General features: G+C 42.7%; 1 protein-coding gene, 1 long non-coding RNA gene and 2 pseudogenes across 2 annotated transcripts; 3 read left to right on the forward strand and 1 right to left on the reverse strand.

Annotated features, from left to right (window-relative positions):
• Positions 1–15831: 15831 nt before the first annotated feature.
• LOC147634996 (G-type lectin S-receptor-like serine/threonine-protein kinase At5g24080) lies at positions 15832–16737 on the reverse strand. The gene has a single exon (XM_086803329.1). The coding sequence runs from the start codon at positions 16735–16737 to the stop codon at positions 15832–15834; it is 906 nt and encodes a 301-aa protein (XP_086659455.1).
• Positions 16738–18919: 2182 nt separating this feature from the next.
• LOC147634997 (uncharacterized) lies at positions 18920–22834 on the forward strand. Its single transcript, XR_015266738.1, has 3 exons — positions 18920–19042; positions 22386–22590; positions 22690–22834. It is a non-coding gene; the product is annotated as an uncharacterized LOC147634997 (long non-coding RNA).
• On the forward strand, positions 20454–22282 carry LOC147634998 (uncharacterized; annotated as a pseudogene).
• A 1515-nt stretch (positions 22835–24349) lies between the features above and the next one.
• LOC147634999 (putative eukaryotic translation initiation factor 5-2) lies at positions 24350–24910 on the forward strand (annotated as a pseudogene).
• The last annotated feature ends 1384 nt before the right edge of the window (positions 24911–26294 follow it).

Genomic DNA, 26294 nt, shown 5'->3' on the forward strand with positions numbered 1-26294 from the left:
TTGCATGTAGTGTATGCATGCCATAGCTAATGGCACACACCTAAGGTGTGATGTTTGATTGTTTATGACATGTTTCTAGAGGCTACTTTTTTACTTCCCCCATGCAGGTTCATCAAAGGGTTCACCTCTAATCGGAAGCATGGAAGCAGTTGAGAAACTTGAGAAGTACCTCGCTTGAATGGCCAAGCACTTAGGTGTATGCCTCATGCTTAGATTGGATTGAATCTACTCGTTCTGAGCTTCATATTAAGATTATTTGGCACATAAGCTTCTAGGCACTTTTTGAACTTGTCATTCACCACATCTCTCTCTCTCTCTCTTGGTCGTAAATAGACTATTAATGATAGTTGAATTTCACATTCTAGACGAGAAGGTATAAAGGTTTTGAGCAAAGAAATTTAGGTACTAAGATAGGAATTTATGACATTAGACACCTTCAGGCTTCTCACATATAGTGAGATCATACGTAGCTTATTAATGACGCAACATTCACGACGGGGACAAATGGATACGTAGCTTATTAACGACGCAACATTCACAACGGGCACACAGGAAATGTGGGATTATCTTGAGGTGGGGATGGAGGCCAAGTAGAAGGAGGTGCCTTTGCACTTGGCGTTGTTGGAACTAGAGATGGAGAGGATGACCTTGCACTCGTGATGGGAGATGGAGATAAGGGCGCTAGACTGATGGCCAGGGCGAATAACAGCTGACGGACATGCTGGTGCTCCACACAGTTTGCCATGTGCTGGTGTTAGCACCATTCCAGGTGTAGAGGCGAAGAAAACCATCCGAATCAAGAGTTAATCTGCTAGCGTTGCCATAATCCGAGCTACCGTACAGTACCAAAGATTTCTCACGATTATCAGAAAGATGGATTAAGAAGGAGCCCTGTGAATTAAGCTCGGCATAGACAGGGCCTGGAGCGAGCCCACCGCTGCGTTGGGTGCCACTGGCCCAGCATTTGATTTGCTGGTCGACGGTGCCTTTGTATACAACTAGGTTCTCATCTTCTTGCAGGATGAGCTGAAATGGGCCGGGGAAAGGGTTCGTGGGCGCCGCCCAACTCTGCAGGACATTGTCCGTGTACAAGAACTGGCTCGGCAGGAGTGTATTGGTGGGGTGCTGGAAAGACTGCCAAATGGGCTGCGAGTTTGCGTTGTAGAGGACAAGGTTTCCTGCGTCTGTGAGATTTGCGTAGGAAACGTCCATGTGCTGTGTCTGGGTGGCCCAAGTGATAGCAAGGTTGGTGTCTTGGGAGACGAAGAGGATGAGGTCTCCTGAAGCGTCCAGCTGCAGGAGGGCATCACTAGCTACATAAGAGCGTGTGGTGGCCGTCCGCCGATGGTCCGACGCTCTGGTACCAGATGGCGAGGTAAAACAAGCTGGTGCCCGCGCCGCCGCCCACCTCGGCAAAGCCCAGGGCAAACAGTCCGTTCCGAGACACCAGGGTATCCTTGCCTGCGAGCGTTGAGGTGAGGCTGAGACTATACAGGGAACTGGAAGCTGCAAATGAAACAGACTGAGACAGAAGGAAGAGCAAGAGCAGGCGGCCGCAAGTAGCTGCTGCCATGATGTAGAGAGAAGACGGTATCTACTACGCATCACCAAGCTCATAGGGTCTTTTATAATCGATTTTCACCTCTTCTACGGCGATGGGAGCCTTGCAGGCTCGCGATGGATCCCAAGGTCCTCATCTTGTCTTTTTGCACACCAACGTATACACACGAGGAAATGTTACACAAGTAGCTGCTGCCATGTAGAGAGAAGACGGTATCTACGAGGCTCATAGCGTGGATTTCCACCCCCATGCCGCCGGCGACGTTGACTCCGTATCATATATTCCACGGCCACATCTTGCACAATGCACACCATAGTTTGTCAAAAGCAACCGTTTTCAAAATATATATCAGACCGAATACCCGGACAGAAGGGCCCTTTCACACGACCAAGCTAACTTGGCCATTGGCCAGTGTCATTTTCCCCCATGAATTCCCTGCACACAATCTGCTTTAACTTCACCATACCAGTTTCACCGCTTGACTTTGTTTCACCCCCCTTTTCTTTTCAAATCAAATGGCGTTTCTGGGGAGGACAACATGCTTACAGATGCCAAGGGGGCCCCCGGAAAGCAAAAGTTTTCCAACGCAATGATGCAAATGAAGAGAAAAGGTTGCGATTGAGAGAAGGATCCAGGTTTAAATCATACACTCCTTCAATGTCATCACAAGTGGGTGAAAGAGAGAGGTTTAAATCATACACTCGTTCAATGTCATCACAAGTGGGTGAAAGAGAGAGGTTCCAAGTGGGTGAAAGAGAGAGGTTTAAATCATACACTCCTTCAATGTCATCACAAGTGGGTGAAAGAGAGAGGTTTAAATCATACACTCGTTCAATGTCATCACAAGTGGGTGAAAGAGAGAGGTTCCAAGTGGGTGAAAGAGAGAGGTTTAAATCATACACTCCTTCAATGTCATCACAAGTGGGTAAAAGAGAGAGGTTTAAATTGTACACTCCTTCCACCCCTTCGATTGAGCATTGCTGCTTGCACACTGGCTTCATGGCTTGGCCCTCGTTTGGTTCGGGCATCGTAGCTGTTTGCATCCAATTTTTTCGTGGCCTTCGGATGAGGTATTTGCTCCTACAAACAACAGTTTACTCCCACTCAATACATCTATACCTAGCCACGTTAACGTGAAGAGCTCCATGAGCAGCATGGGAATGAGTCTGTAAATGATTTCGTTCTCCATTTCCGTAAACTTTCTTTATAGTTGCCTTTTGATCTGTCTTGAAGAGGACCAAATGTACCGCTTCCCCATGCCTTACACAATCCATAGGGCGTGGTGTTACAGCTCAAGAACCACGTACACTTGCAAAAGTCATTAAGTTGACCCAACTGCCTACTACAAGAAAAGAGACAAGGTTGAAAACCACCATGTTACATACCTAATGCTAACCATGCGCTAGCCGACCCTAATCTTGGGATTAGGGGGCCAAGGATTAGGAAAGGAAGTCCATTACTATAAGGGTCAATGCCAATAAGTCATAATAAGTGACTCATAAATAATAATCCCATAAGTATAACGTTTTTCTGGAAAAAGCTATATAAGTAGGGGTTATGTGTGGAGTTGTATGTTTTATTCTATGATGGTCAATACCTGGACCACAAAAGTGCTAACTGACTTCCGCCACTTCATAGGATGTAGACGGCCTCCTACTGACGGTCCCTCGAGATGGGCTATGGTGGAATGGGACACTAGGGCCTATTCAGTATGGTTTGCTCTATAGAAGACCTTGAACTTTATGCTCGCGGGTTGATCTAGTGTTCCCATATCTATGGTTTAGTGGTGAGCCTGAGCTTGCCGAGACTAATTTAGATTAACATGTGTTTGACTTGTGTTTAAGGGATACGAGAAGATTTTGCTCGCGAGAGAAACCCTTGACACTTGGTATCAGAGCTTGCCTTAAACTAATACAAGTGATGCAAGGATGCATGGAGCCAAGACTTGTAAGTGTTACCCCACTTTTCCCATGGTTTGCATTGAAATCATGTATTTCCCTTTTCCATCTTACATCCTTAATGGTAATCGTTTTTGGGATTAATTCATACTCTATGGAAGATGTAGATTTTTTCCACTATGATTTAATCATGCATGTTTGTTTTTCTACAAGTGACATACCTATGAGCTAGGACATTGTGTACTACTACACATTACTGGCCGACCTGACCTATTATTTGCGTTGTCCCATATGGGTAGAATCGATGCCCTAACAAGACCCAAGGAATGGCTACTAGGTAGGCTGTGAGTGATACAATGTTGAAAAGTTACTTATGTGCACCGGGCTAGCAATCAATTGACTATAGAATTCGTTGTGTCCACGTGCGAGCAGAACATCAACACCATAGGGGCGGATCAAATAGTCTACATATCAGGCCACAGTGCGCACAGAGAAAAAAGAAAGCCAAGCCATTAGATTTTCTAAAAACAAATAGCATAGCTTTTTTCAAATGACAAAAGCATGCATCGTTACTAGAAAGCAATTTGTCAGTTTACCCAAGAGGAAAAAACATAAGGTCGACATGTGACATTAAAAAACAGTATTGTCAATTTTTTTTTCTTACACATACACCTTTTTTTTTTAAGAAAGCAACCTGTTTTGTTATTACAAAAGTAATATGTTTTTTAAAATATTAGTACACCCTTGCCAAATATTAAACATGAGAATTTTTTTTTTTTAAGCATGGTGAGTGGTTTTTAAAAAAAACGCAAGCAACCAGATTTATTTGGAGAAATCCGCATACTTTTGGGTTTTACAACTAAGTGTTATTTTAACACTTGCTAAAAAGAACACATCAAAGATTTTATAAAAAGCTTTCTCTCTTTTATATATGTTTTTGGTAAAAAAACAAAACTCAAAAAGCACACCTTGCTTTCGACTTTTCCTCCCTATAAATTCAAGCTTCCTTCTCCTTTTTTCTCACCGAAGAGAGAGAGCTTGTGAAGACCATTTGGAGAGAAGCCTGCAAGGGTTTTGGACAGCCTACTACAATTTCAAAGCATGAATATATACCCTAGTTTTCTCCCTTTTCGTATGTGAATGCCCTTTTTTGGCACCCTTTCCTTTGATTTCCTTTCATTATGGTGGACGTACACTTTGACAATAATGTTGATGATGTTTAAAGTCCTCAAGATGGTGAACAAGATGTTGAAGTGCCCGCGTCCAAAATAGAGTATGTGTTGGAATTAGGGTTAGGATTGTAACAATGCACACACACAAGATAGAGAAGCTTGAGAGCACACAAACTTACTAGATTAGATTGAACAAATGTGTGCGAGATACAAAAGATAAGTACACACCGCAAAATGAGTAGATAAGAGGGTGTACATATGTACGAGGAAAAAAACCTCCTAGTGAGGGAAAAAGTGCCCCAGCGGTCCTAAGTGTGTTCACACATATTACTACCATATAATACTAAAAATCCTCCCTAGAGTGATAATGTGAACATGTACAAGGTATGGACGATCAATGCTGAAAAGGTAGTAATCCCTAAGCTTTATGAAATGCTTCAAACTTTTCATGGGGAAGAGACTAAATCTGCCATGTTGTCATGTGTAGGCACAAAGACCAAGCTGATCTCTACTGCAGAGTCTTTTCCTAACAAAGTGGTAATGCACCTCAATGTGCTTAGTGCGAGCATGAAACATTGGGTTCCTTATAATTGCTAATGCGATCTGGCTGTCAGTAAAAATTGTAGTGCTAGATGACTATCCAACACCCAAATCAGCTTATAAGAAATCCAAGTCACACACTCAACTGTAGCTATAAAAGCTTCCCTGTATCAGCTTCACAGCTTGAAGAAGCCACTATTGGTTCCTTCTTGGCTGAGCCATGATATACATGAATCACCAAGGTGAAAGCAAAACCCACTAGTGGACACTCGTGTGTCATAATATCCAGCCCAATCTAAATCACTAAAAGCATACAGTTGTGACTCATCCCCCTTTGGATAAAACAATCCAGAAGACTTAGTGCCCTGCAAATAGAGAAAAACCTGCTTGGCAGCCTGCCAATGCTTCGTACCTAGGCTATGCATAAATCTGCTCAATTATGAGACCACATACTATATATATGGCCTGGTGTTGTATACGTAAAGAGGGGATCCAATAGCCTACTGATTCAAACTAGCATTAAAAGAGTCTCTTGCATCTTCAAGACTAAGTCGAGTACCTGTCTCTGTAGGTGTAGCCACAGGTTATGGAATAATGATTATGACTCATGTACTTGAAGTAGGCCTCTATCCCACATTTCCATAAGGTACAAGCCCACATGTTTAACCTTGGTACAATCCACATGGGATGGTACCTCTTTCAAAGATGACTTGGCATTAAATAACCTTGTCATAAGGTGCAACAAGAGAGCTACTACATTGTCGTGTTTGACCCCTTGGATGGCTCCTACAGGCCCAACAATGACTCATTGATAAATATCTTAACCCTTTTACCTCTTTTATCTCTCCACCTTTTCACCATTCCCATCACCATGGTCTCTTCACATGTAGTCCTTTGTCTTTCCTGCTTTCACATCCATCCAGTCGAACTTTTTTATTTCCTCTCCCCTTGTAGCTCGATTGAGCAAGCTCAAAGTGCATCCTCTCATGTGTGATTGCCCCAATCAGTGTTCTCGATAGCCATGCCATTAGCAATGCCTAAATACGTTGATTGTGCATGGGGGGCTTGGTTACCCAAGTTTATGTGTAGTGTTTAGATGTCTCATCATGTTCATGGAAATTGGCAATATCGTTTAGTAGATTGTATGTGCAAGCAAGTTCATGTAACTTGTGAGCCACGCGTACATCACACCTCAGGTTGAGTTTCTACATGCTAGGTGCTAGCACGTTCCTAGAAACTCATGACCCATGGTGGCCATAGCATACCTTATGAGCCACCATGGATATGTCACACATTTCATGTAGGCTGTCAATGTGCAAACATGCTCATGAAAGCTTATGAGCCATGGCTAGGCCACATCTCACGTGTAGAGTTCGTATATGTTAGCTTGTTTATGAAAGCTTCTTGAAGCATGTTGATGCCACATCTTGCATGTAGTGTGTGCATGCCATAGCTAATGGCACACACCTAAGGTGTGATGTTTGATTGTTTATGACATGTTTCTAGAGGCTACTTTTTTACTTCCCCCATGCAGGTTCATCAAAGGGTTCACCTCTAATCGGAAGCATGGAAGCAGTTGAGAAACTTGAGAAGTACCTCGCTTGAATGGCCAAGCACTTAGGTGTATGCCTCATGCTTAGATTGGATTGAATCTACTCGTTCTGAGCTTCATAGTAAGATTCTTTGGCACATAAGCTTCTAGGCACTTTTTGAACTTGTCATTCACCACATCTCTCTCTCTCTCTTGGTCGTAAATAGGCTATTAATGATTGTTGAATTTCACATTCTAGACGAGAAAGGGTATAAAGGTTTTGAGCAAAGAAATTTAGGTACTAAGATAGGAATTTATGACATTAGACACCTTCAGGCTTCTCACATATAGTGAGATCATACGTAGCTTATTAATGACGCAACATTCACGACGGGGACAAATGGATACGTAGCTTATTAACGACGCAACATTCACAACGGGCACACAGGAAATGTGGGATTATCTTGAGGTGGGGATGGAGGCCAAGTAGAAGGAGGTGCCTTTGCACTTGGCGTTGTTGGAACTAGAGATGGAGAGGATGACCTTGCACTCGTGATGGGAGATGGAGATAAGGGCGCTAGACTGATGGCCAGGGCGAATAACAGCTGACGGACATGCTGGTGCTCCACACAGTTTGCCATGTGCTGGTGTTAGCACCATTCCAGGTGTAGAGGCGAAGAAAACCATCCGAATCAAGAGTTAATCTGCTAGCGTTGCCATAATCCGAGCTATCGTACAGTACCAAAGATTCCTCACGATTATCAGAAAGATGGATTAAGAAGGAGCCCTGTGAATTAAGCTCGGCATAGACAGGGCCTGGAGCGAGCCCACCGCTGCGTTGGGTGCCACTGGCCCAGCATGGGATTTGCTGGTCGACGGTGCCTTTGTATACAACTAGGTTCTCATCTTCTTGCAGGATGAGCTGAAATGGGCCGGGGAAAGGGTTCGTGGGCGCCGCCCAACTCTGCAGGACATTGTCCGTGTACAAGAACTGGCTCGGCAGGAGTGTATTGGTGGGGTGCTGGAAAGACTGCCAAATGGGCTGCGAGTTTGCGTTGTAGAGGACAAGGTTTCCTGCGTCTGTGAGATTTGCGTAGGAAACGCCCATGTGCTGTGTCTGGGTGGCCCAAGTGATAGCAAGGTTGGTGTCTTGGGAGACGAAGAGGATGAGGTCTCCTGAAGCGTCCAGCTGCAGGAGGGCATCACTAGCTACATAAGAGCGTGTGGTGGCCGTCCACACCAGGCCGTCCGCCGATGGTCCGACGCTCTGGTACCAGATGGCGAGGTAAAACGAGCTGGTGCCCGCGCCGCCGCCCACCTCGGCAAAGCCCAGGGCAAACAGTCCGTTCCGAGACACCAGGGTATCCTTGCCTGCGAGCGTTGAGGTGAGGCTGAGACTATACAGGGAACTGGAAGCTGCAAATGAAACAGACTGAGACAGAAGGAAGAGCAAGAGCAGGCGGCCGCAAGTAGCTGCTGCCATGATGTAGAGAGAAGACGGTATCTACTACGCATCACCAAGCTCATAGGGTCTTTTATAATCGATTTTCACCTCTTCTACGGCGATGGGAGCCTTGCAGGCTCGCGATGGATCCCAAGGTCCTCATCTTGTCTTTTTGCACACCAACGTATACACACGAGGAAATGTTACACAAGTAGCTGCTGCCATGTAGAGAGAAGACGGTATCTACGAGGCTCATAGCGTGGATTTCCACCCCCATGCCGCCGGCGACGTTGACTCCGTATCATATATTCCACGGCCACATCTTGCACAATGCACACCATAGTTTGTCAAAAGCAACCGTTTTCAAAATATATATCAGACCGAATACCCGGACAGAAGGGCCCTTTCACACGACCAAGCTAACTTGGCCATTGGCCAGTGTCATTTTCCCCCATGAATTCCCTGCACACAATCTGCTTTAACTTCACCATACCAGTTTCACCGCTTGACTTTGTTTCACCCCCCTTTTCTTTTCAAATCAAATGGCATTTCTGGGGAGGACAACATGCTTACAGATGCCAAGGGGGCCCCCGGAAATCAAAAGTTTTCCAACGCAATGATGCAAATGAAGAGAAAAGGTTGCGATTGAGAAAAGGATCCAGGTTTAAATCATACACTCCTTCAATGTCATCACAAGTGGGTGAAAGAGAGAGGTTTAAATCATACACTCGTTCAATGTCATCACAAGTGGGTGAAAGAGAGAGGTTCCAAGTGGGTGAAAGAGAGAGGTTTAAATCATACACTCCTTCAATGTCATCACAAGTGGGTAAAAGAGAGAGGTTTAAATTGTACACTCCTTCCACCCCTTCAATTGAGCATTGCTGCTTGCACACTGGCTTCATGGCTTGGCCCTCGTTTGGTTCGGGCATCGTAGCTGTTTGCATCCAATCTTTTCGTGGCCTTCGGATGAGGTATTTGCTCCTACAAACAACAGTTTGCTCCCACTCAATACATCTATACCCAGCCACGTTAACGTGAAGAGCTCCATGAGCAGCATGGGAATGAGTCTGTAAATGATTTCGTTCTCCATTTTCGTAAACTTTCTTTATAGTTGCCTTTTGATCTGTCTTGAAGAGGACCAAATGTACCGCTTCCCCATGCCTTACACAATCCGTAGGGCGTGGTGTTACAGCTCAAGAACCACGTACACTTGCAAAAGCCATTAAGTTGGCCCAACTGCCTACTACAAGAAAAGAGACAAGGTTGAAAACCACCATGTTACATACCTAATGCCAACCATGCGCTAGCCGACCCTAATCTTGGGATTAGGGGGCCAAGGATGAGGAAAGGAAGTTCATTACTATAAGGGTCAATGCCAATAAGTCATAATAAGTGACTCATAAATAATAATCCCATAAGTATAACGTTTTTCTGGAAAAAGCTATATAAGTAGGGGTTATGTGTGGAGTTGTATGTTTTATTCTATGATGGTCAATACCTGGACCACAAAAGTGCTAACCGACTTCCGCCACTTCATAGGATGTAGACGGCCTCCTACTGACGGTCCCTTGAGATGGGCTATGGTGGAATGGGACACTAGGGCCTATTCAGTATGGTTTGCTCTATAGAAGACCTTGAACTTTATGCTCGCGGGTTAATCTAGTGTTCCCATATCTATGGTTTAGTGGTGAGCCTGAGCTTGCCGAGACTAATTTAGATTAACATGTGTTTGACTTGTGTTTAAGGGATACGAGAAGATTTTGCTCGCGAGAGAAACTCTTGACACTTGGTATCAAAGCTTGCCTTAAACTGATACAAGTGATGTAAGGATGCATGGAGCCAAGAATTGTAAGTGTTACCCCACTTTTCCCATGGTTTGCATTGAAATCATGTATTCCCCTTTTCCATCTTACATCCTTGGTGTAGCCACAGGTTTACAATCTTGAGGAGTAAACCTCTTCAATAGCTTCTGTATATATTTAGACTGTAGCATAACAATGCCATCATTGCGCTGTATAAACTGAATCCCCAAACAATAATGCAAGGGCCCCAAATCTGACATCTCAAACGATGATTGCAAATTAGCCTTAAAGGCTGAAATCGTATTATATTGTGTCCCGTGTGAGCAGCATGTCATCAACATATAGAATGATAACCAAAAATATGTCCTTAATCCTCTTCACATAGAGGGCACTCTCTGTTGGATTGTTACAAAAATCATTTGCCACCTAGTATGCATGAGTCTTCTCATACCATGCTCTAGGATCCTGCTTAAGGCCATAAAGAGTCTTTTTCAACCTGCATACTTTAGACTCTTCTCCTTTCACAAAACCAAGAGGCTATAATACATACACCTCCTCATGTAAATGAACATTCAAGAATGCAGTCTTAATGTCCAACTGATGTACATTCCACATTTGTCGATTCTTCCTCTTCTTGATCTTATTGTCTCCTGTTTTGATGCTCCTGGTGCCTTCCCCTCCCTCTTGACTTCTCAGAGGTACCTCATTCTGTCATTCTCATAAGCATGGAGTCCCTTCCAAATGTCTTCATGGGGATGATGCAGTCGCCCTTCACTTCGTGAGGCCTCCAACTTCTTCGATGGTACCACATCGCTCTACTTGAGCTTTCCTGATTCTCCATGCCCTGTCCATTTGTAGTCCTATGACTTCCTTGTGAACATACTCGATACAAAAACGTGCACACTTCCTCTCTTGATCTACCTTGACTAGCTTTTCTTTCGGACTTCATGTGCAGAACTTACCTCAGAACTAGCCTCTATCATTCTACTCCCTTTTCCAGCATACCTCTCCCCAGCACGATCACCAAAAGTGTCAGTTTGGGACCACCTAGTCACTCCTAAAGCCAACGTTGGAGCATTAACCTAGTCTACATAAACTTGGGGACTTAGACGTGACTACAAGTAAGCTAGTTCCTTGGTCCTTCATGATTCTAGATAGGAGTCCACGTCCAGACAGGAACGCACAAAATGAACACGGAATAGACATAACTATGTAGAGTAGGATGACAGAGACAAGACCAACCCATGAGACATTCTTTAGCATTAGCTTGGACCCTCATAGTACAATACTGTGGCAATCACTTAGCTCATGAACTCCTCAGGTTAACTATCCGCTCAATTGTCTATCTTTTAATCCACAACGTACATATCCAGGAATAATCCCCTTTGCTACATCCATCCAAGCACTACCCGCTAGGAAGAAACTGTTACAAGTTGTTATAAAGCAACAAAGCTTTACTTACCCCTAGTTTGTTACAAAACGAGACAATCTAAGCGATGGCCAAAGGGGTTGCAAGTGAAAATGACTTATAAGCCACCTACCTAAGTATTTTACCTTCCTTAATGAAATGTTCAAATATTTCTTGCTAAAAGCTCTAGTTAATCAAGGTAGTAACATGTTTTTTACGCTGTTTATAGTTTTAGGAAACACTCAATAGTATCAATAGGTAATCCATAAAGGATTTTTCTGTGCTTGTTAATGGTCCATAATTTTCTTTCCAGTGAGTGGGATTGATGGTCATCGACCACTTTAGAGACTAGGTGAAGCATCTAATATCTTTTCTAAGAATCATCTTCTTTAAAAGGCTATTGATATCAAAAAGATCCATCTCTTCAAGACTAGTGGTAATTCTACCTTAGTAATTCATTAGTTTGGAGATGTATTCCTAAACTCTCTTGTGTAACACAGCCTCAAAGAAAAATATACTTGGAGCTTAATATTTTCTAAACTGTAATCTTCTAGATGATAATATACTTGGTTTGACTCTCTCACTGAATCGATTAACCTAAAATTTGGTAAAATAAATTTTTTTATGAGTAAATAAGGGTGTAGTCTATCTAGGCTGAATGAGTTTGTCCCATCTTTCTTAAATATTTCTTGTTCCTCTCTTTTTGAAATTGTCTTAGCATTTCGTAACCTTATACTCACACTTTACCTTTCCTTGGTAAGTAAAATTATCCCAACTATGTTTATTTAAAGCCACCTTTGGATCTATTCTTAAAATAACAGCCCTTGTAAGGGTAAAATATCATATATTCAATAGTAATTAATTACTCATAATCAACAAGTTTCTCTTAGGGAAGGGTGATTTCTCCTCTCTAAACCAATTCATAGCTTCCCAAACTATCGTACTTGGAAGTGTTGACAATGTAGAAGAGATTTCAACTCACATCTTGGAAGTGTGGGCATTTATTCTACATCATTTCCCAAATATTACCTATCTAGATGTGTGCATAGTGAAAGAATTTTGGGTCACCAAGGTTGCATCCATCTATTACCGTTTTTCCAATTACTAAATCCTTTCATCTTCTCTTTTTAATCACTCCATGCATATTGCTAAATTCCATTATGCCTCTTTTTTTGTCCAACACTCATAGTAGATATGATCCAAGTTTTTGCCTATACAATTCTTTACGCCGGAAAATGGATAGACGCTTCATTCCTCGAGGCTGTTACTTGTGCATAGAACCTCTGTTTTCATTTAAAGGATTGTTTTACACCAGAATGCTGGAGGAAGCATTTGGCATGTGTTTTACTAAGCGGAGGTTTGTTGCAATAGCTGGCGGGGAGTCGTCGAGGGACGTCGTTCGCGGCGGCAAAGCCTGTCGAGGTCTTGACCAGCCTCGGTACGGTTAAAATGGTGCGCTTCTGGTACGATGGGCGAGGACCGATGAAGAGGTCCTCGAATAAAGTGCTAGGAAACCTAAGGAGGATTCTAGAGAGTTCTGACTAGGTGATGCATGGGCTCGCGGTTGCTAGGACACCTATGCGTGCATCGAGGAAGATTCGGATGGACTAAAAAGAAAGATTTTTGTGAATCAGATTTTGATACTGGATCTCGTTGGTTGGCCAGCTAGTCTTCAACGAAGGGTCTAGAGGACACATTTTGTACTACAATGGACTCAAAATTTTGGAGGATCATGATCAGTAATATTATGATTTCTATTGAAGTATTCTTTTAAAGCCAACCGAATCTGTTATAAATGGCAATTTCATATTGGGTGTATATGTGGTATGCCTACCTCAATTTTTGCATGAATCGTCGGGCTAGGGGGCCTGGGAACTCTTTTCCTCTCAGTACGCGAGCAAAACACAACCAAATCTTTATAAAGGAATCCTACCAATACAGTGGTGGTCAGGCGGGTGGTTGGCTAACCCATGGGCCGATTGGGGTTAGTAGGCTGGATCGGAGGATTCCTGCAAAACAATTAAGATGCCATTAGTTACGTTAGTTAGATTAAGTCCTGAGAAGACCTTGTTCTATGGGAGGGGATCAATGGCTTTGCCTTATTAAAGGAGGAAAAAAGCGGTGATTCCATGGACCAAGTGCAAGTCTCTTCTTGATCTGACCATGTGACTTCAGGTTCGATCAGATGAGTTTAACTAGTTAAGACTTTGACTCGTTAGAGTAATTCCCCGTTAGAAGATTTTCCCATGGCAGCATTGCCCGTGCCTTCCGGGCGAGGGAAGTTTTTTCGGGGTCGGTTTCGAAGGAACCATTGGGCTAGTCTCTTGTCCGAACATCCGTGGGCAAGGCCTCGAGTGTGGATCCCCCCCTGTGCGGAAGGCCGACGCTGCTTCTGTCTCGCCGGCGCCCCCAGAGGGGGGTCTCACAAAACCAATTCATAGCTTCCCAAACCATCATACTTGGAAGTGTTGACAATGTAGAAGAGATCTCAACTCACATCTTGGAAGTATGGGCATTCATTCTACATCTTGGAAGTATGGGCATTCATTCTATATCATTTTTCAAATATTACCTATCCAATCTTAAGGAGTTCTATTTATCTTGTAAGCCTAAATACGTGTGCATAGTGAAAGAATTTTGGGTCACCAAGGTTGCATCCATCTATCACCATTTTGTCAACTACTAAATCCTTTCATTTTCTCTTTTTAATCATTCCAAGCATATTGCTAAAATCCATTATGCCTCTTTTTTTGTCCAACACTTATAGTAGATATGATCAAAGTTTTTGCCTATACAATTCTTTACACCAATTTCACATTTCACTTTTTTTCTAGTTTATTAATGTTCTATTAAAAAACCCTCCGAAATACCATTTATTATACATAAAGCATTTCAAATAGTAGAAATAATAATTTATTTTGGTGAGGATATTTCAGTTATGGAATAATGATTATGACTCATGTACTTGAAGTAGGCCTCTATCCCACATTTCCATAAGGTACAAGCCCACATGTTTAACCTTGGTATAATCCACATGGGATGGTACCTCTTTCAAAGATGACTTGGCATTAAATAACCTTGTCATAAGGTGCAACAAGAGAGCTACTACATTGTCGTGTTTGACCCCTTGGATGGCTCCTACAGGCCCAACAATGACTCATTGATAAATATCTTAACCCTTTTACCTCTTTTATCTCTCCACCTTTTCACCATTCCCATCACCATGGTCTCTTCACAAGTAGTCCTTTATCTTTCCTGCTTTCACATCCACCCAGTCGAACTTTTTTATTTCCTCTCCCCTTGTAGCTCGATTGAGCAAGCTCAAAGTGCATCCTCTCATGTGTGATTGCACCAATCAGTGTTCTCGATAGCCATGCCATTAGCAATGCCTAAATACGTTGATTGTGCATGGGGGGCTTGGTTACCCAAGTTTATGTGTAGTGTTTAGATGTCTCATCATGTTCATGGAAATTGGCGATATCGTTTAGTAGATTGTATGTGCAAGCAAGTTCATGTAACTTGTGAGCCACGCGTACATCACACCTCAAGTTGAGTTTCTACATGCTAGGTGCTAGCACGTTCCTAGAAACTCATGACCCATGGTGGCCATAGCATACCTTATGAGCCACCATGGATATCTCACACATTTCATGTAGGCTGTCAATGTGCAAACATGCTCATGAAAGCTTATGAGCCATGGCTAGGCCACATCTCACATGTAGAGTTTGTATATGTTAGCTTGTTTATGAAAGCTTCTTGAAGCATGTTGATGCCACATCTTGCATGTAGTGTGTGCATGCCATAGCTAATGGCACACACCTAAGGTGTGATGTTTGATTGTTTATGACATGTTTCTAGAGGCTACTTTTTTACTTCCCCCATGCAGGTTCATCAAAGGGTTCACCTCTAATCGGAAGCATGGAAGCAGTTGAGAAACTTGAGAAGTACCTCGCTTGAATGGCCAAGCACTTAGGTGTATGCCTCATGCTTAGATTGGATTGAGTTTACTCGTTCTGAGCTTCATAGTAAGATTCTTTGGCACATAAGCTTCTAGGCACTTTTTGAACTTGTCATTCACATCTCTCTCTCTCTCTCTCTCTCTCTCTCTCTCTTAGTCGTAAATAGACTATTTATGATTGTTGAATTTCACATTCTAGACGAGAAAGGGTATAAAGGTTTTGAGCAAAGAAATTTAGGTACTAAGATAGGAATTTATGACATTAGACACCTTCAGGCTTCTCACATATAGTGAGATCATACGTAGCTTATTAATGACGCAACATTCACAACGGGGATAAATGGATACGTAGGTTATTAACGACGCAACATTCACAACGGGCACACAGGAAATGTGGGATTATCTTGAGGTGGGGATGGAGGCCAAGTAGAAGGAGGTGCCTTTGCACTTGGCGTTGTTGGAACTAGAGATGGAGAGGATGACCTTGCACTCGTGATGGGAGATGGAGATAAGGGCGCTAGACTGATGGCGAGGGCGAATAACAGCTGACGGACATGCTGGTGCTCCACACAGTTTGCCATGTGCTGGTGTTAGCACCATTCCAGGTGTAGAGGCGAAGAAAACCATCCGAATCAAGAGTTAATCTGCTAGCGTTGCCATAATCCGAGCTATTGTACAGTACCAAAGATTCCTCACGATTATCAGAAAGATGGATTAAGAAGGAGCCCTGTGAGTTAAGCTCGGCATAGACAGGGCCTGGAGCGAGCCCACCGCTGCGTTGGGTGCCACTGGCCCAGCATGGGATTTGCTGGTCGACGGTGCCTTTGTATACAACTAGGTTCTCATCTTCTTGCAGGATGAGCTGAAATGGGCCGGGGAAAGGGTTCGTGGGCGCCGCCCAACTCTGCAGGACATTGTCCGTGTACAAGAACTGGCTCGGCAGGAGTGTATTGGTGGGGTGCTGGAAAGACTGCCAAATGGGCTGCGAGTTTGCGTTGTAGAGGACAAGGTTTCCTGCGTCTGTGAGATTTGCGTAGGAAACGCCCATGTGCTGTGTCTGGGTGGCCCAAGTGATAGCAAGGTTGGTGTCTTGGGAGACGAAGAGGATGAGGTCTCCTGAAGCGTCCAGTTGCAGGAGGGCATCACTAGCTACATAAGAGCGTGTGGTGGCCGTCCACACCAGGCCGTCCGCCGATGGTCCGACGCTCTGGTACCAGATGGCGAGGTAAAACGAGCTGGTGCCCGCGCCGCCGCCCACCTCGGCAAAGCCCAGGGCAAACAGTCCGTTCCGAGACACCAGGGTATCCTTGCCTGCGAGCGTTGAGGTGAGGCTGAGACTATACAGGGAACTGGAAGCTGCAAATGAAACAGACTGAGACAGAAGGAAGAGCAAGAGCAGGCGGCCGCAAGTAGCTGCTGCCATGATGTAGAGAGAAGACGGTATCTACTACGCATCACCAAGCTCATAGGGTCTTTTATAATCGATTTTCACCTCTTCTACGGCGATGGGAGCCTTGCAGGCTCGCGATGGATCCCAAGGTCCTCATCTTGTCTTTTTGCACACCAACGTATACACACGAGGAAATGTTACACAAGTAGCTGCTGCCATGTAGAGAGAAGACGGTATCTACGAGGCTCATAGCGTGGATTTCCACCCCCATGCCGCCGGCGACGTTGACTCCGTATCATATATTCCACGGCCACATCTTGCACAATGCACACCATAGGGCCAGGTCGCATTAAGGGCCATCCTGCTTGCCAGCCGGTTATTTTAACCGTGTTGGAAAGGGAGCAACAATGTAATGATAAATAATAATGATAATAATAATGTTTAATGATTTTTTAACACATCTTTTGAGGAGCAGCCGTCCCACCCATTGAGCTCCCACAATTTTTCCACCTTTCTTTGATTGCCACGGACAACTTCATATCATTGGAAATGGCTACAGCATTGGGCATTAGTGTGGGTGACATGGGACCGGAGATTGAGGCCGAAAGTGCATTTGTTGGCAAGAAAGTCAAGGTCACACCTCTTATTGGCAAGCTTCGCATGCATATTCAGGGATATTTGGACCATGAGAACTTCCTCATTGCACCAAATCTACTAAGAATTCAATCTAGTAGTAATCCTCATGCATTTTTTTCCAATAGAATTTTATGTAGCTCTCAAGTAAAGTAGATTTGCCTTATTTTTTGCAAGCTCTCTCAAGCTTTATGGTTGAAATCAAAGAAAATGAGTGTGGTCCTATTGCAAGAGAGAAGAAATTTCTTTTAATTTTTCTTTCATATTTTTTCAATAAATAGAGACCTTGTAGATATTTTATGCCCATTAAACTATTTATTGGCATCCCTCATAATGTTTGATATTTTCTCTTTTATGGTTCTTTTGAATGTAGGATCGATCATTCATGGCATCCAAGGCTCGCATTAAGGTGTTTGACCATGGGGATAGTGAAAAGAAGTTGTTGGGTTATGTTAGAGTGATGGGAGATTATACCTATAGTGCCATACGCAAAGAGATTGTGCAAGATGGCATTGTAAGTGAATCTTTTGAGTTTGTTATTGAAGATGAAGATGATGATGGAGTGTGCACATTGAATGCCACACAAGAAGAGCGTTGGCAAGTGGAGAGCAACAAAAGTGTTGGCATAAAGAGGTGTTTAAGCATGGCTTATGGTGGCGGGCCCGCAAAATGCATTTGTAGAAGCTTAAATGTTGCCTTAGAAACTAGTGACATGAATGCAAGGGAAGAGGGTGAGAATGTTCATGGTAGCAAGGTCAACATGCTCAAGAGTTCTTTACTACCAAAAGAAACTCTTGACCTTTGGGAGGTCCAATGTGACAAGAGTCGTAAGAATTTGAGGAGCAGAAATCCACCTAGAGATGACAATTTTCAGCTTACAACTGAAGATGTCAATGACAAGCCTTTGATTCGAATTTGGTGTAATGAATGTAAAAGCTTTTATGGATCGGGAATGACTGGAGGCAAGCAGACCGCATACTCATGCTTATCAAACTTCAAAAGATTTCACATTCTTCAAGGACAATCCCATACAAAACGGTACCTTTCCAATCAAGGGCTAAAGATCGATGCAATAGACACTCAAGGAAATAGTACAAAGGACAAAGAAGATGATTGTGATGATGCAGTGGCAATTTTGGCGGCTATCGAGGAGATGAATAATTTCAATAACACTCATGAAGGTAAGCATCAACTTATTTCTTAATTCTTTGCAACCAAACTATTATCTTCTTTATGTAACACCTTTGTTAAGCTCATGCAAGACACTAATTTCAGCCCCTTGTATTGGTTTTTTTTAAAGGATTTTTGCTTGTTCTTTTTAGTGTTAATTTTCAGCTGATTTTTCTTTTCTTTTCTTCTCTCAAGATCTTGTTTCTTCATGTAGGGGCTGATTTTCAGTTGGTTGAAGCCACCTTGCATGATTACAAAGATAGAAGCACTGTCAGAGTGGTGTGTAAGTATGATGGGAAGTGGCTGCACTTATGTCCTCGTGGTTCAGATTTGCCAACAATTCTAATGGAACATATTAATGGAAAGTCTCACACCATTGCATGGAGCAAGACCACACCACATGAGTCTTCTTCACTCTTGACTGGATCTTGTGGGCGACCTAAAAAGCATTTTGACAAAGATCCACGCCAACAAACCTTGGGTGCTTTTCTCACATCAACAAAAGAGCGTTCAAAAGCGCCTTCTATCCCCACAGGTACATCATGCTTGCCTTCATCCAATCTTACTATCTTGTGTTGGGGATTATGGCAGCATACAATTCATGTTAGTGGTCGTGAGGTTGATATAAAACCTCTCCTATAAGATCTAAAGATGGGACGAGAGTGGTTTTGTGAGCCATATACAAAAGCATCTTTGCATGATGGAGATATGGAGTACATGGTAGATGGATGCTTTAGGCATATACATTGCCTTCGTATCTCAAGCATTGGAATGCCTTTTCAAAGTTTTACATGCAAGCATTGCAAGACAATTTCATCATGTGGTGATTTTCGCATGAGAGTGTATCGGGAGAGTATTTCCATTGAGAAGAGAGGAGAAAGGCAAACGGGCAAAGGAATGCGGCTAGATTACCTTGGAATTGAAGAGCTGAAAAGTGTCTCAGTTGGGACCAAGAAGAAATTACGAGAAGCAAGTAGAAATTTATGGTGGTTGAAGGCAAAGATTGTGGTGCTTTCCGTGAGAATCAGATCCTTGAAAGAGGCCAACTATGAAAGCATTAATAGAAAGGATGTGAGGCGATTTTGCAATAACATCATTGAGGCTTGCAGGCAAGGTAAATTTGGAGGCAAATCAGCTTTATGGGACTTTCTTCAAGACATTGCAAAGAATGCATTAAGATCCGAAAAGGGTCAAAGATTCACAGAATCAACAAAGACCATTTTTGAAGTCGTGAAGCTATGGGGTGGGCCACGCTTACATGAGTTTTTGAGTGCAAACCTTGGAGGGCCATCCATGTCAACCACTAGGAGACACCGAAGAAAATCAACTTACTTTCAGTCAGGGGAGCATGAATATATCTTTGATGCAATCGGGAAGATATATGTTGAAGCAAAGAGAAAACATGGAATAACATCACGAGTGCCAATTATCATTGTTGAAGATGAGACAACTATCAAGCGGCGCATTAGGTAAGCTTTTTTCAATATCTCTTCCTTTCTTTGATTGTAAATATAAAGTTCTTTGTGCATGAAGCGGGCTGAAATAAAAATCTTTCTCTTTATGTAGATGGAATGCAAAAGATGATGCTTTGATTGGGTTTTGTGGAAGAGAAGGAGAGGATCATCAATGCTCTTCAAATGATGCCATCATCGTTGGAGATGGAGCACAAGGATATGAGACAATAGTAGATGCCTTCCAAAACCACGTGGTGGGACACTATGCAAGGCTCCTCATTGTCAACCCTCTTCATGAGAGTCTTCCAAGATTGGCTCTAGTTGTGCATTGCACATGCAACCGCTTTGATAGTGATTTCATCAGAACCCAATGGATGCTTGTGCATTGCACATGCAACCGCTTTGATAGTGATTTCATCAGAACCCAATGGATGCTTGTGGAGCGGATGTGGAATGCAAAGTTCAAAGACGTGATAGGTCCAATAATTGGGCATGCATCAGATGGTAACAGTAGACGTCGAAAGCTCATGGTTGAAGACTACCTAGGAAAGAGAGATAGGCAATTTTTCATTGATTGGCCTGGATGGAAGTTGAAAGGAAGATTTGTGAGAGGAGATGTGTATGGTTTACATGATCAAGATTTTGTCCATTGTGGAAAGAAGCTTGTGAGTCCTCTTGACAGTCCTACCCGACAGCTTGCAATTGGGCGTGTGTGGATTACACTCAATCACGTTGCTATGGTCTACAACACTTTCTCTGTTGATCAGCACAGGTTGCGAGATGGGGACATACAACAAAATGATCGTCAAAACTGGGGGACAGCCCAAAGGATTGTCTCTAGACAAGTGCAAAAATGTATGAGGGAAATGCGAAAGAAAAAGAGGAGCATGCAAGGGACCGAGGCATATTTGCAGGTTGTTGCTGACTACATAGACATATTCTTATCACCATATTTAGACTTGGGACAGCGTGTGGTGCTTGCAGCTAAAGTGGTCTTCTTCTTCAAGCTGTGGAGATTATGGCTACATCACCATCCTACATACAACCTAAGGGAAAACTTCATTAGCAAAGAGGCATACATAGACATGCAACTTTCTTGCCATTTTGTTGTTCTACTTATAAAGATGTTTCGGGAGTTCTATCCAAATTTCAAATGTCCTCTACATCTCACAGGATCTGATGCAGCGGAGTTCTATTTCAGCAAGATTGGCGGTATGGTTGGGCAGGAAAGAGCGTTTGATTTTGGAGATCTTTTGCATTGTGTTGGTAGTTTGAATCAGGTTGCCATGCATGAGTATAGCTCAAATGGGGTGACTTTTTCAAGGGCCCATAAGAAACAAGAACACATTTGGAAGGACTTGAACAAGCATGAAGGTGTTTTGGAAGCAGATCTTGGGAACTACGAAAGTGTTTCCTGTGATACAAAGATGATAGATGCATTAAAAGAGGGATTGAAGCAGGCACAAACTTTATGTGAGACATTGGGCCTCAAACCTTGCACAAGTGAGGGTCTTAAATGGTGGAAAGAGCCTTGGTTAGATACAAAATCAATGTGGTCAAAGCTAGATACTGAAATGGGCGGGGCAGATGAGCATGATGACTTTGCGGAGCCATGTGGTGATGATAGCCCCATTGGCGACGAGAGCAATGAAGATGACGAGGTCATATCTTTGAGTGAGATTCGACATGAGATCGATGGGCTTCTTGATGAGGCAAGCAATGAAGCTGAGAAGAAGAGTATCTCACCGGTGGTAGAGGTTGATGGCAAATTCATCTTCAAATCTACTTTGGTAAGCCAACTCAATGGAAACTCTACATTGTCAAAGGATAGGTTGACTAGGGTGAAGCAAGGAGTGTATTTCAGCCACAAGGAAAAAGAAGCGTCATCTAGTAATGGCAATTTTTTTGGAATAGGGTCTGATTGCGCAATTTATTTCCATGATGTGACACATGGAGAGGGACAAAAAAGGTCAAAGAGAATTGGAAAAGCTACAAATCTGAAGAAGATGGACACACTTCATAGCACTTGGTACCTTGGAAGAGTTCAAAAGATGAGAAAGAAGGTAGGTGGCAGGTATGTGGATTATAAGCGAGGTTTTGACTTGACGGACCGGCCTCAAGGGGTAGAAATTCAGCTTGGTTGGTATCAAAAGGTGAAAGGGTGTCGAACATTTACTTATGACTTGACGGACTTGAACATGGTCGATATAGAGTCAGTTATTGCATTGGCACATTTAACATACAATACAACAACTTATAAATATGAACTACATCAAAATGACTACAAGCTTTTTAATGATTTTGTAAATACTTCAGGTTAGTTTTTCATGTGATTCACGTAAGTGTTGAAGCATTTAATTGTATTTTTAAGTCATGTTATATCAGATTTTTGCATCATTTTTCTCATTTTCATTTTGACTGTAGGCAACAGGTCATCAAACACATAGGGAGGCAAGAAGCTGATTTGACATGGGCTGAATTTTGGTGGGGCTGAAGTTTTTTGGGTGCGGGCTGAAAGACTTAGCGACTTTGACTTATGTAGACTCATGCTTTTTGTAGCCGTGGTATGCATGACTATGTATGACGACATGTCTAAGCGTATATTCAAGGACAGTTTTTGTGAGAGAAAGTAAGTCTTAGTTATTGCTTTAATTCAAAAGAATAGAGGAACATCTTTAGCTCACGTATACAAAATTTCTCTTTTGATTGCTATCAGATTGTTTTGCAGATCCAATTCATTCCTAAGGCAATCCATTTTGGCAGCAGGCAATGGGACCTACAATAACGGCTAAAGAAAGAATCACAAACACTTATACATATTGTAGATTTTTGTTAAATGTCATGTATATCCCTTCTATAATGTGGGTAGCTTGAGTATAATATACATTTGAGCAGCTCTAGTCAACGACATTATATGAAGTTCAATGATATGCATGTATGATGAGTAGGTGTTTAATCCAAGAATAGGTTACTAAAAAGCATGTGCATGTCTTTTATTGATTCCTTGTTAGACCAGTTCTTATGTGCATGCATATGTTTTTATTTGTGTTGCAGCTGTTGCCCAATTTTATTTTGACAGGCATGAGAGTTGTTGGTGTTGTCTGCTTCACAATTTGGATGTCAACCGTACGTAAAATGTGTCATCTTGATTGTATGTCTGCTATGAAATTCCACACTAGCACGGTGTCACAAAGCAGGATGATTCAAAGTCGAATGCACTGTGGACTGTGGAGTATGATGATGCTGATAAATCTGTAGTCAAATTGCTTAGCTTCCCATCGACTCCCTACTCGCATTGGGTCTCCTTCCTTGCAGCCATATCCGACTCCTTCGAGCTCCCGTCACTCCCCGGCTTCCCGAGCACCTTCCCGGCCCCTTTGGGCACCCTCACGGCATTCACACAGAGGTATTGCTTCATCCCCCACAGGGTTTTACTTCAGTTTTTCAGTTTGCAGGTCTGAGAAAAGTTGGGGCAGCCACCATTGAAGCTTCATTGCTTCATATCTCCAGTTGGGCCTCTTAAGGGGCACTAAGGCTTGACTTGTGGCTTCATTGGCTCCCTATTGAGCCCCCCTTCACCCTCCCTTGTGCCACGTGGGCTGTAGGCCATCAAGGAGTAGCAGCGCAGATTGCGCCAGCCTTACAGGCTGTGACTTGGCTCCATTTGGCTTGGTTAAACACTTGCCAACAACCCCGGGACTTGGCATTGAACATTGAAGCTTTTTGCTTCAGGTTTGGGACTGTGTAAACAGTCTACAAACAGGCCAAAAACAGGGCAGCACTTATCTCTTGAAGTCTATGCTTACCGGGATTGATCACTTGATGCATATTGATGCCCGTATGATGTCTACATGTATGGAGATGCTATGTTAATGGTTTGCCATCATTTTGGCCCTGATTTAGCACTGAGAATACTCAGTTTTGAGCAGTGAATCACTGCTGACATACAGTGGGCTGAAGCTATTTTACTCATGTATGCTTATGCCTATGCTATTCGGGTTATGTCTTGGGTACATGCGTTGAGGTATTGACCATCGGGGATTGGAAAAGAGTTCGACATTGCTTCTTACTCATTGGTTGAGCTTTTGAGCTCGTACATACAGCTTTTGTGCCAGTGGGAGCATCTTTGGATGCTTGACAGACATTGAGCAGGCAAGTGTTATTTATCTGGGAGTGTTTCCGCGCTTTGGAGATACTTTGCTGAGCACTTCTAAGTGCTTGCAGGGAGTCATACACTTTATTTCTTGGTTCTATTTGCTGATATGGCTTCATCAGGAGAGAGCTCATCTTTGCTCCACATCCGGTCTGGTGGACGGCAAGAAATTCATCTCTTCTTACCAGACGAAGGGCCTTTTTGAGTTTGTATAAGTGCCAGTGCTCCTTGTGAAATGGCTCTTCAGAACATCGGGGCCAGCAACCGTGATGATGCCTTCTACAGGTATAAAATGCCTAAGCTGATCACTAAGATTGAAGGCAGAGGAAATGGAATCAAGACCAATCTTGTGAACATGATCGATGTTGCAAAGGCCTTGGCTAGGGCTCCAGCCTACACTACTAAGTACTTTGGATGTGAACTTGGTGCACAGTCAAAATTTGATGAGAAAGCTGGCACTGCTATTGTGAATGGAGCACATGATACAGCAAAACTTGCAGGGCTTTTGGAAAATTTCATTAAGAAATAATATGTCCAGTGTTATGGATGTGGGAACCCAGAGACAGAGATAGTCATCACAAAAAGTCAGTTTATAACGTTGAAGTGTGCTGCTTGTGGATTTGTATCTGATGTTGACATGAGAGACAAGCTGACTACCTTTATCCTAAAGAATCCTCCAAAGCAGAAGAAAAAAAATGACAAGAAAGGGATGAGGAGAGCTGAAAAAGAACGCCTGAAGGAAGGCGAGGCAGTGGATGAGGAGATGAACCGGTTCCACCCTAACTCTAACACATGAATAAAACTCATGGGTTGTGGTGTGCCCATTATCCATTCTTCACACCCACACATTGTTGACTCTCGTCTCCTACTCTCCCGTCAACTCTCCACTCTCGACATCAGTATTCAATTCTTTGTTTCAATAAACTTGCATTCTTACTTTCTAGGAAGACCTTGATAATCTCACTAAGTCTGCATGCTGGCCTTCTTTCAAGGCATTTAGAAAGGACATGTTCTTAAGGATCTCCCTTGTTTTCTCTTGGAACGCACAAATTCAAAGATAAGGTCAAGGTGAGAATACATGACGGCATCCTTCTAGATGTAGTAGTATATGCAAGTTGACAAAGGCTTATCGATTATTCTTGTGATCACCTTTTTCAATAATTGTAAGGGGCGTGATATCTTTAAATTTAAATTTACTAGAGGGGGGAAAAAATTCTATGAGCTGGAAATTTTAAAAGTACAAGAGGGTTATAATAATATATTGCAAAAGTAATAGGAGGTATGCATAAAATAGGGGAAATCAGGCTACAGAGGGGTTTTAAAATATGCCTTTGAACGCATGTGATACAAACTTTTTTGGAAGGTGGAGGCCCCGGGGTCGAATTACCTTGAGTCACATCTCCATGTATGGAGAATGGAATCAAACAGGTTTAGAGGTGAGTAGATGTAAATTGATGGTATTCAAATGACTCATGGTATCCAAATTAAATTAATGGAGTTGTAATATATAAACTCTAATTAAATTAATGGAGTTGTGGACAATGCATGACTTTCCAGGATACAGCGATTGTCCCGGTAAGAATTCTAATTACCTCCCTACTCTAATACTATTGGCTATATTAATTATAAATATTGACTTTATTATTCTAACTTTTATTTATATTTTAACAGGTTTGAAAACATCGGGTAAACATGCATGTCCTGTTTGTGTCCCTTCGTTAGTACATGAGTATGCTGACGGTTTGTGTAAGACCATATTCGATAATCATCATCGATTTCTCCCCTCAGATCATCCTAAATATGTTGCTAGTAAGAGTAACATTCCTCCACAAACACTTCGTGCAAAAGATTGGAAGCGTATTTGGGAGTCTACAAATATTCTTCCTCCAGATGGCATGAACAGGTATAGTAATGTTTTTCAATCTTGTTTTGTGTAGTCTCTAATTGGATTAAAGGTCACATAGAGCAATCCCTTGTGTAGGTACTCCATTTTTTTCGGCTACCATATTGGACCTATCTTAAGATCAACCATCTTCTTGATCCCATGCACATCTTCAAGAATGTGGGATCTGGTATTTGAGAACATGTTATTGGTAAACGAGACAATGTTAACGTATGTGAGGACTTGCGGGTCCACTACAAGACAATGCTGCCATACACGCGTTTCATACACGCGATAA

The sequence above is a fragment of the Cibotium barometz genome, chromosome 10 (genome assembly GCF_041138505.1).
Source record: "Cibotium barometz isolate CiBa-2024 chromosome 10, ASM4113850v1, whole genome shotgun sequence".
Classification (NCBI taxonomy): Eukaryota; Viridiplantae; Streptophyta; class Polypodiopsida; order Cyatheales; family Cibotiaceae; genus Cibotium; species Cibotium barometz.